At 43.2% G+C, this 12,029-nt stretch overlaps 1 protein-coding gene across 1 annotated transcript; it reads left to right on the top strand.

Moving 5' to 3' along the window:
• Nucleotides 1-4,358: 4,358 nt before the first annotated feature.
• Nucleotides 4,359-7,350, top strand: LOC127343097 (single-stranded DNA-binding protein, mitochondrial). Its single transcript, XM_051369179.2, has 4 exons — nt 4,359-4,681; nt 4,771-4,997; nt 5,550-5,650; nt 6,895-7,350. Exons 1-4 carry the CDS (start codon nt 4,427-4,429, stop codon nt 6,966-6,968), a joined length of 657 nt encoding a protein of 218 aa, XP_051225139.1. The 5' UTR covers nt 4,359-4,426; the 3' UTR covers nt 6,969-7,350.
• The last annotated feature ends 4,679 nt before the right edge of the window (nt 7,351-12,029 follow it).

Here is a 12,029-nt window from a genome sequence, read left to right as displayed (position 1 = left end):
TCCACACCCTCTGATAAATCAGTGACATAATCCTCGAATAATAATGTTCAGAGATAGAAACGCTAGAGCGGATATTCAGTACTCAATGGTAGATGCTTTCGAAGTCTCATGATTCGGGAATCAATCTTGCACCGTATGATCAAAGCATGTCAATCGCACCGAGATCAAGTTCCAAAACTTTCAGAAGGTAAAAAATTGAAGGAATATGAAAAATGTAGGATTGGTATGGTCCGCCTCATTGCAAACAGAGCTTGGCTCTGGTGGTTAGGTCCCTTGTGGTGGAACCAGCCCACCCAGGTTCAAGTCCTAGACTTGATATGGGTGTTTGCATTTACCTGGATTTATTCCAGGATTTAACCGGCGCTATGCTTTCAGTGGTAGGTGACGTGCCCGTCAACAGCGAGGCGCCAGTGGTGACTTCGTCAACCTCAAGATATGCCGGCTCAGTTCCTCGGAGGTGCTCATAGGGGTAGGGTGTGCGTGCGTGCGTTCATAGGGGTGTTTGTACGTGCGTGTTTGTGAGCGTCTGCGTTGTACTGTGTTCTCAAAAAAAAAAAAAGGTATGGTCCGCCTCATTGATCATGTGGGAATGAAAACAGTGGGAATTAGAGCATGGACGTCTGATACTATTGAGATGGAAAATATGGCAAGGGACTTTATCCAAGACCTTTATACTAAAGATGAAAACATCAACCCGGATATTATAACTGGGCTGCTTGATCGGTGCATTACTGATGACATGAATTCGGACCTGTGTATCCCTTTTTCTGAAAAAGAGATGAGTGATGCTCTCTTCCAAATTGGTTCTCTTAAAGCCCCCGGGCCGGATGGTTTTCCAGCACGCTTTCTTCAGCGGAATTGGGGCCTCCTGCGTGACGATATTATTAAGGATGTTCAGCGTTTTTTCCATGATGTAGTTATGCCTGAGGAGGTCAATGATACTGCGATTGTGTTAATCCCAAAAAAGAATGATCTAGAGGAACTGAAGGATTTTCGTCCAATAAGTTTATGTAATGTGATTTTCAAAGTGATATCGAAATGTCTTGTGAATCGGCTTCTACTTATTCTGCAGGACATCATCTCGCCGACCCAAAGTGCCTTTATTCCTGGACGTCTTATAACTGATAATGCACTCATGGCCTTTGAGTGTATCCATTCTATTCAGTCGGGTTCAGCTGCTCAGAGGAATTTTTGTGCGTATAAATTGGATATGGCTAAGGTGTATGATCGTGTGGATTGAAGTTTTCTCGAAGGGGTTTTAGCAAAATTGGGCTTTCATAGTCAGTGGATACGGTTGGTGATGGCGTGTGTCACTACTGTGCGGTTCTCGATTCGCTTTGTTAGACATGTATAGTAGCCCAGCTTGTATACTTGTATTATACGATGTAACCTGTATACAACACCTCATATATATATATATATTGGCCTCTCCCTATTGGAGAAGTGCCGGTTCCCAAACCAATACACTTTACGTGTCTTACATGGTATCAGAGCGTCTTCTCAAGCACAAGATCATACATGTTCAGTCTGATTGGGGTGGCGAATATCGCAACCTTAACACCTTTTTTCAGCAGCTTGGGATTTTACATCGCCTCTCATGCCCTCATACACATCAGCAGAACGGCTCTGCCGAACGTAAGCATCGTCACATTGTTGAAACTGGTCTTACCCTTTTGGCACATGCATCTGTTCCTTTTCGTTTCTGGAGTGATGCTTTTTCGACTGCTTGCTTTCTCATCAATCGCACTCCCACTCGTGTTCTTAACATGAAGACTCCTATTGAGTTGCTCTTGCATGAGGTTCCGGACTATACCTTTTTCAAGGTGTTCGGCTGTGCATGTTGGCCACATTTGCGTCCCTATAATAATCGCAAGTTGGAATACCGCTCCAAAAAGTGTGTCTTTCTTGGCTATAGTTCCCTACACAAGGGCTACAAATGTCTTCATGTTCCCGCAAATCGTGTCTACATATCTCGCGATGTCGTGTTTGATGAAACCGTGTTCCCTTTCGCTGGCCTTCCATCCACCACTGTCGAGTCACCACCCTTGCATTCATCTCCAATTTCTGCTGACCAATTTGGTGATGTTGCATATTCTCCCCTGTTGTTGCCTAACCATGGTGCAGGAACTGGTCGTGGTGCTCGGTTGGAACTGTTGGATGATGCTACGCCTTCCTCTCCCTCGCCACGAGTCGACCGTGTCGCCTCGCATGGCCTCGACACGCCTGGTCCTACACGCCTGGCGTCCGACGTCGATCATGCCGGCTCGCTGCATGGCCTCGACACGCGTGCGAGTGCGCATGATAGTGGGTAGTAACTCAAGAAAAAAGTGGGTTTCAGAACTTATTGATCCAGTTTCAAGAACTTGGGATGTACAGGATGTTCGTACAATCTGTTATCCATGGGATGCTGAAGCTATCTTATCCATTAACCTTCCTGCTAGAGCGTGCGAGGACTTTGTTTCTTGGAGCGGTGAAGCTAATGGCACGTTCTCGGTCAGATCGGCATATCGCCTGGGCATACAATCGTCCCTCTCGAACATGAGCCCAGTACAATGTACTTCGGAACCAGCGGGAGAGCGGTGAATTTGGAACCTAGTTTGGAAGGCGGAAGTCCCCCAAAAGCTCCGCATCTTTGCTTGGAAGGCGGCTACTGCCACCTTAGCTGTTTGATCAGGTCTACACCAGCGGATGCCGTCAGTTGATCCGGTATGTGCTGTATGTGACTGTGAGGTTGAAGACGGTTTCCATGCTCTCGTTCACTGCACCCTTGCTAGGGCATTGCGACATGAACTTAGAAGCCACTAGCGGCTCCCGCCTGAGGTCTCGTTTCGATATACTGGGAAAGAATGGTTGCTTCATCTCCTGGAGGGTATTTCAAAACCTATGCGGTCTAAGGTTATTTTCTTGCTGTGGCGGGCTTGGCATCACAGAAACAATGTGGTTCATGGAGATGGCAAAGCATCGATTTCTGCGTCAGTTTCATACCATGTTAGCTATCATCTTTCTTTCTCTTTGACATTAAAAAACCTCTCGGCCCCTAATTCTGATGCGGGTCCACTGGGCATTGCCTCGTGGACAGCTCCTCCGGAGGGTTTTGTGAAAGCTAATGTGGATGCTGGATGGGACAGTGCACCAAAACCTGCTGGTCTTGGAATCATCATTAGATACTATCATGGGAGCACTATCTTATCAGATTGGAGATTCGTTACTGCATGTGCCACTGCTGAAGAAGCGGACATACAAGCTTTGCTAGCCGGGTTGAAGCATCTGATAGATTTAGGTCGCTGGCCTGCGATCATCGAATCTGATTGTCTCCATGTTGTTCAAACTGTTTCTGGAACTATGGATGATCATTCAGGAGGATGGGCTCTAGTGGCTGAAGCCCGAGAACTTTTACCCGTATTTATCATGATATTTCTGTTAGGAAAGTTGATAGGGTGTGTAATGGTGTAGCTCATGTTCTAGCTCAGTTAGGCAAGTCAGGTTTTTCTGGTTTACCGGTGGATGCAGCTCCTCCCTGCGTGTTGGAGCTGATCGCCCTTGATGTAACTTGACTTCGTCTTCTAAAAGCCGCAAGTTTCTAGACGCACTCTTTTCCTTCCAGGGTACCGAAAGGGGCTGGAAAGTTTTTAATGAGGTGGGCTTGCGTGCTTAATATATGGTGGTTTTATTTCAAAAAAAACAATGGAAATTAGTAGAAGTGGTTGTTTGATGTTAGCGTGGGAAAGCCACATGAACTATCATGTAGCTATAGTAGGGTGTGTGAGCATATTGTTTTTCATGTGAGAAACTTTCTAAGATCTCATACCTAAAGAAATATTTTCCCATGAAAGATGATTAGGAGAAATCTATAGGAAAGAATATTATATGTTCTATTCCTACGAATCAAACAACGGTCATATGAAAAAAAAATTATAGGATTTATACAACGAATCCCGTGAGAATCTTGTATAAATCCTACAAATCAAATGAGCCCTTACTCTCCATCTTGTTACCGGCGCCGAAGATGGCGGAAAATGGGGTCACGCCTTGGCGCCCCCAAAATCTTGTGAACATTATTGTGTACCCCTTGACCAATACTCCTTCGAAACAGATTTTCTCTATTAATATTTTTTAATTCAATTATAATTACTAGTTCAAAGTGTAATTTTTCAACTGTTTTTTTTAGAATTATTATTTTGAGCCGCCTGCAGGAATTGCTACATGGGCCGCTCCAATGCGAAATAAAAGTGGGCGGTGTACTCAAATTGCAGAACCCAGAGTTCCCTCTCTGATCCAACGAAGTGGTAAGTGAGTCCATGGAGGCCCAAGCAGCTTCTCATCGCTGCGTCAAAAGGCCCAGGACAAACCTACCAAATTAGGGCTTTGCAGAGGGTTTACCGGCGGTCGCTCCTCCCTCCACCTCTGTCTCAGCGACGCGGCAGCCATGGCGGCCTGCACCTCCACCTCCTCTCTCCTCGGCCGCCGCCTTCTCCTCCTCTCCCGCCGCTTCCTCTCTTCTCCCCTCCGCCCCTTCTCCACCACCTCCTCCCCGTCCTCACACTCCGCCCCAGGATTCGATGCGGAGCCCGATCCTGAGCAGCCCCCGGCCGATCAGACCACGGCCGATCAGACCCCGAGCAACAAGCCCCCCAACACCAATCGCCCCCTCGAGAACGGCCTCGACCAGGGCATCTACAAGGTTATCTGAAACCCGTGCTTCTCTTCCCCGATTGGGCTTTGATTTGGCGAGAGCCGAAATGTGATGTGCGCTTTCTTGTTTTGTCAAAGGCTATAATGGTGGGGAAGGTGGGGCAGGAGCCTATGCAGAAGCGCCTGCGGAGCGGGAGGACCGTCGTGCTCTTCTCGCTGGGCACCGGCGGCATCCGCAACAACCGCCGCCCCTTGGACAACGAGGAGCCGCACCAGTACGCGGATCGCAGCTCCGTGCAGTGGCACCGCGTATGCGTCTACCCGGACAGGCTGGGAAGCCTCGCGCTGAAGCATGTCAAGACTGGGTGAGCGCCTTGCCTCCTCCCAAGCGTGCGCTGTTTAGGTTTCCATTTTGCAGGCTGCATTTTTTACCTGAATGAGTTTAGTGGTAGCCAGGATTGCCATGATGTTTGAGCGTTCCGTCTCAGCTTTGCCAACTCGGAACATCTCGCTTAAAACTGTCACTTATTGAGCTTCGTAACTTAGGATGATATTTTTGTGAAATTTTATGTAAACAGGCATTCCTAAATCCTCTAATGCCGTTTTCAAGCCAATTCATGTTTTTTTCCGGCAAGTCCAGAACCTAGATTGAAAATGTGAGTACTTGGTTCCGTTGATGGATAATTGATTATGAGCCATGTAGTTTACCCTTTAGGTTTCGACGAGTGGGAGTTGGTTATTTTAGTTGTTGGAAATGGAATATCTGTCTTGTCGCTTGTATAATTGAATTTGCATATTGGTCAAGTGGCGAAATCGAAGTTTTCATTTAGCTTTATGCTGTTCCCTTTGTGTTTCTGCTCGCTTTTTTTGATTGACTTCACTCATACCTCTAGTCTGCATCAATTGCGACATTTCAGGACTACTATCTATTTGGAAGGAAATCTCGAGACAAAGGTGTTCTCTGATCCTATTACTGGGCTGGTTAGACGCATAAGAGAAATAGCTGTGCGTGGAAATGGTATGCTTTTGTTGCACTATCACTATTAGATATTTTCTTCACATATTCAGCTTCTTTATTGTTCATACATATGTTAGCTTTTTTCAGCCTTCTCTTAGAAACCTCAAATTTCTGGATTTACATGGCGAATTTCAGTTTTTAATTTTACTGGGGGAACTTGCTGAATATTACAGACTTAATGCCACTGGGAGTGATTTTGTTATTTTCGTGAAATTCTTTTTTCAAAACTTTGCTTCAGGGGGTTGGATGATCATTGTTCAGTTAATCAGGAAGACACTGGAGTTCCATTTCCTTCACCCCTTTTGTTCTGACCCAGTAGACTTGTCCTCTCAGCCTATGTTAATGTTACCACACACCATGCCGTCGTGAAGGAAGGAAATACATGGCAAAGACACTTTTGAAACCCTATGACTGAGATGCATTAAAATGTAATCAAGAGGCTCTTCTGCATTCCACCATTGTCTACTTTGATTTGGTATAATCTTCAGGCTGATTCACAACTGCAGAAGTAGGGTAGTTCCTACGCTGCTCTGCCACTAACCTATATTCTTCAGTTCATGGGGCATCTCATCCTTGAACCCTGTAGTACTAGTGTACTACCTAATGTTTCAAATGGACTTGTGAAGTGGTGAACTGTATTCTGCATGTGAGTTTTGTTGCTTAATAATGTTTTCAAGAGTCTAGATTGTACACTTAAAGACCACCTAAATAAGTACTAGTATATTATGTAGGAGTTTGAATCTGTATCTTCTACATTTTCTCCTTAGACCACCTTGATATTCCACGCCAACCTTACCCTCCGTGTGTATTTTTTCCGTACAGTATTGGGTTAGGCTCTTGCCTACGCTAATACTGCACTGTTCCAGCTATTCACCCATGTGACATCGTATACATTTATATTTAGAAGTTAGAACAACTCTAGATCAAATTACTAACAAAACTCATCAAAATACATTTAGCTCTGTCAGATAAACAACTAACCATACACTGTTCGATAACCGTCTTTAGCATTATCCACTTCATATCCTAATTTTGTTTCATGGCAGAGTTTATGTTTTACCAATGGTTATTAATGTTGTCCATATGTTCCTGTAGTCAAATTGATAAACTATTTTTTCGTTCTTGGTTTATTTTATGCTCAGTTTCCACATATAAATTAAAGTTACATGCATTCAGATTCATGTTCAACTTGGCATTGATGTTTAAGTTTTGTTAGAATATCACAACCCTGTTTGTACAAACAGGTCGGCTCCTGTTTCTTGGTGATGACAGCAACGGTCCCAAGATAGGTGAACTGAAGGGCGTTGGGTACTTCTGAAAGCAATAATGGTGGACTTACGGACAGTTTATCCTATGGAAAAGCTTACGGACCGACTTGTTATGGATATGTTGGTTGAAATTGCATAAAAAGCGGACCGCATTCTGGTTTCACCCCTACATGTTGTGTAATGTTGCTAGTCCATAACAATTTTTCATAAAACCAGTTCATAAGTGTAACAATACTGTTCTGAAAGTGAGTCCAACAAAATCGATTTGAGAAGTAGTGGACCAATAATGGCATGTTGCCACGGTTTGTTAGTTTGGCCGTGTCTAGTCACATTCCTATCTTCATTAAGATTTCAGCACCATTGTAGATGTCATGTAATTTACGAGTAACTGATTTGTACGGTTTAACTCAATTGATACAGTACTTGTTCTTATGGAGCCAGTTTACTTTCGCACCATGTTTCTTTTTTGGTTTCTTGGCCAGAGATGTTACTGGTTCCTCTTAATATAAAGCCTAGTGCAAGAATAATCTATACTCTATAACTATAATCTATTCTATACCTAATAGTAATAGAGATAGGATTGTGTTCTGTCCGTCCTTACTTTGGCCTTGGCAAGCTATGGAATGGTGTGGAAAATTGCATGGTCTTTCATGAGTGGAGGTTCTTCAAATGACAACATGAAAATGAACGACAATGTAGTGGCGGCATAAACGGAAATGCTTAACTGAACCCGAGCTCAGATGAACCTGTTTTCTAGACCGTTGCTGTGCTTCGAGATTGGTGATATGGAGTGGTATTCCCTGCTGTATGTACCATTTCTAAAGCAAAGTCAAGCAGTGCAGGGGGCAGGCCTTTGTCATCTACTTTTCCTGGTTTCATTCGCATGCCTTCGTTCTGGTTCTTTACCACGCGTGTACTGACAACCGGTGCGTTGATGCTGTCATGATATGAGCGTCATTGTGGGGAACAAAGCAGGATTTGAGTGTCATTGTGGACAAATTAGGCTTAAGCCGTGCTACTGTACTTTCCAGCTTATCCCTTTTCTCAGGGGGGACAGCTTGGAGGCATTTTGGCCGTCAGACAGGGGTGGGCAAGATTCAACATGCTTAACTGCGTATGTCTCTGAAATTTCAATGAGTTCTGCAAATATACACTTGCATTTTTAGTCAAGAACCTACTGACGGGTTGGTTTTCCGTAATTTCTGACAAGGAATGTTGGTCAATCAGTGTACCTAAGCATCGTGTATATTTTGCGCAGTCATCTTGATAAGTATCCCGATAAAATCAGTAAGCACTTTACAGAGAAATACAGTACGAGCAATGTAAGGTAGTCAGCACGACGCCACCAACTAGTGGAAAGCATTGTCAACTAAATCTTCATGCCCAACTGGAATTCACCTACATTGTTGGTCGGTTCATTACCTGGTTGCCATGTTTCGCGCATGGTGTCCACAGGTTTAATCAGCAGTCAAACTAGTGACACCGGCCATTTGCACCATTTGCTCACAGCCGACAGGGGACTAAGATTTGCTTAGAGCAACTCCAATAGTATAGTCGGCTGTTGGCTATAAGCAAGATGCCATGTCATCTATAGTTAACATGTAGCTAACAAGTACAATAGTTGGCTATAAGAATATACTACTTTTTCAATGGATGGGTCACCTTTCATTCATACACCTTACCTAGGAGCACGTGCTAGAGCTAGCTAATCTCTCTCCTCTTCTCTCTCATCCAACTAGACACAAATATATTATTTTAATCCTTGACTAGACCTTATTGTACTTGCTCTTATATAGCTGGCAGAGTTGACAACTGAGAGTGAAGGCAAACCAACCTAGTTGAACCATACGTCCATATTTTTAGTTTCGTTTTCAGCACTCGGATGCTTGATACCTCGTGTTCCGTATATTCATGGTAGTGGAAAGTTGGAAACCATCATCGCCGGTCGTCTGAAAAAAAATTTAACCATCTCTCCCTAAGGAAAAAAGAAAATAGTAGGAGAGGTAGAGGACGAATATAGGCGGAGTGAAAACATCAAATATAGACTGGGCTATTTTTTTTTCCTTTTTCAAACTTCAACATTTCTGATTTCGAAGTTTCAAAAAATTCGAAAAAAGTTTGTAGACGTAGAGAATGTTAAAATCTATCTGTGTGTAATTTTTTCAGATTAAAATACATCATATATTTCCCTCAGTAAAAATAACAAAATCTCTCAAAATGACGAAATCTAGATTTTAGTGTACGGTTCATGCATTACTGTTCACCAACACTGAAATCAGGATTTATTATTTTTTCTGAACCCAAAATACAACATATTTCAATCTGAAAATTTACACGCCAATAGATTTCAATATTCTCTACGGCAACATATTTTTTTGATTTTTTTAACATGTTTAAAATGAAATTTTCGTAGGTGGCCTACATGTAGCCCAAGCTACAAAAATCCATTCTCGAAGGGGCAAATAATATATGGTAGATTTGAATGTAAAAAGAACTTGATAGGATAGCATGGAAATCAGCCATAGATGTGCTAGAATCTTACTACTCCCTATCTCCCACCATCTCCGAATATAAGTGTACTTATAGCCATCTAGATACATCTATATTAATGGCAACTAACATGGATTGAAGGAAGTATCATTTTTTATATTATATTAGGATCGCTAAATTCGTTTGAAATTTAGTTTCATAATATACCACTTTGATATCATATACAGTGCTACTATCAAGAAACGAGCAACAATATCAAAATAATATAGTACATAATTGATATTGTTAGATTCGTACTGGGAAATACTTTCTATTGATACCATTTATATATCTGTATATTTTATATACATGGCTTAATTCCTGATCAGATACAACTCTTGAAAAGGAGTAGCTTATACGCTCCTCCTCGTTTACTTTTTTTTTCTCTCTTTCTTATTTTGGTTTTCTTATGTTTATGTTGGATTTTATATCTAGCCTATTTAACTTGTTTGGCAAATCTTTTCGATGATATTATGGTTGTACGCCACAGTTTACAACCAAATTTCACGAATAGATGTATGATTACTACCTCCGTCCCGGTTTATAGAACCTACACGTGTCCCTAGGTCACCAATTTAACCAACGGAGCACAAGATATATACCACAAAATATATATCATTAGAAGCTTTAGATGTTGTACTTTTTAACGGTATCATTTTTATATTGTAAATCTTATATCATATCGATCAAATTCACGATCTTAGGATACGCGTAAGTCCTATAAACCGGGCGGAGGGAGTAATTCGAGAAATCACCATTGATGGAGACGAGATTGTCTAGAGGGGCTAGAAGCCTAGAACTATGCAAGTCTACTCCAGTTGTATCACATAGTTCTTCCTCATACATTTCTGCCGAAGATCTTAGAGCATCTCCAGTCGCGTCCCTCAAACTGTCCCCCAAAGGTATTTGGGGCACGTCGGACAAAAAAACGTTCTCAGCCGCATCCCCAAAGCCTCTCTTTGTTCTGTTATAAAAGCGACAAGCAAATAACGAAGAACGAAACAAGAACACACGCAGTGGACACAAGATTTAACATGGAAAACCCCTTTCAACACAGAAGGGGAAAAAACCACGGGCGCCAGCCAGCAAAACTTCACTATATCGGGAGGTGTTTACAAACGCCGTGGGTTATCTTATAATCTGATAAACCCTAGCCGGCGGCTTACAAGATGTATATATAGGCGGTGCCAACGATCCGTACTGTACCAAGCCTCCGGCGACGGCCTCGCTCCGCTCGTCAGAAGTTAGCCTCCCTTTAGTATATGAATTTGGATCGCAATATAACATGTTCTGTGGTGACCCGGCATACCACTGCATGGTGTAGTATGCAAGTCTGATATAACACCAATGAAACACAGTTCCACTAGTATTATATCGCTCAGAGTGGTACAACAGAAACATATGCGGGTCCAAAGCATGTCTATAGAAATACAACATTGACTCTGATACATAAGATCATCATAGCCTCCTACTTTACAATGAGGTAAAACTGCAAATAAACTCCAGAAGAACGACTCGTAGTCTAGTCTTATCTCGAACTCTATTTGTAGAGTATTAACTAGCTATAGAGGCTAAGAATAGATTCTAGCTAAATAGGAGCTAGGTTTAGGAAGCTAGTTCCCTTCTATGGCTAAACTAGGTTTTCTCCTTGTTGGAGGTGGTATCTGATTCCTCTGACAGGATCCTGTCTCTTGAAGTAGTTGTTGACTCCTCGACCTTCGAGTTGCACTGTAGATCCTCCTTCGATGCCTCCATATCTAAGCAGGGGATTTAAGAGTGGGATGAGTACGAGCGTACTCAACAAGTTCATTATAGGAAAGAGGTGTTTAATGCACTAGCTACGGCACTAGACCAGAAAGTCTAATACCAATGCAAATTTTCATAACCATTTCTTCAAAAGGTTGCTTTTATTCAGAAGAACTATGTCCGTCAGCCTTCACCGGTTTACTAGAACTTCATGGAGTTCCTTTCCGGCCGCGTTCGCAGTTCCATATCCCGGAACAGGGAGTGACAGGTCACGTTTCTTTACACTCTGTAGAGGTGTGTTGCTTTAGCCATAAGAGATCTTAACCTTGGTGCCAACCGAGCCACGGGCTCGTCCACACTTCCTTTGGTGTGAGGCCCGGTATAAGGTCATAGCCAATCATATTTCTCCGCTACCTCGCACACCCACCCTTTGTTGCATACCCCGACCCTGGGTCCTCGCCGGTCCTCTTACACCAATTAAGGATGGACCCCGACCACGACGACAGTCTGGGACTCGTTAACCAAACTCCTTCGCCGGTAGCTGCAACCCATCATAGACCACATTACCGTGGGGAATTAGAAGGGGATCCCCACCCACCAATTGTTCCGCAAGCAGCAACCGCTACGGTAAGCAACAGCTATACCGTGGGGAATTAGAAGGGGCTCCCCACCCACCAATTGCTCCGCAAGATACAACCGCTATGGTAAGCGCATCCGTTGATGTACAAGAGGTGGAAATACGATTGACTATTCCATCCCACTCCAAATCTTATGGTTAACACGGGTATTACGGCACAAGAATCACTGGACGATATTTGTTAATTAATCCTAGATGG

The sequence above is a fragment of the Lolium perenne genome, chromosome 3 (genome assembly GCF_019359855.2).
Source record: "Lolium perenne isolate Kyuss_39 chromosome 3, Kyuss_2.0, whole genome shotgun sequence".
Classification (NCBI taxonomy): Eukaryota; Viridiplantae; Streptophyta; class Magnoliopsida; order Poales; family Poaceae; genus Lolium; species Lolium perenne.
This window is presented reverse-complemented; position numbering and strand designations above follow the sequence as displayed.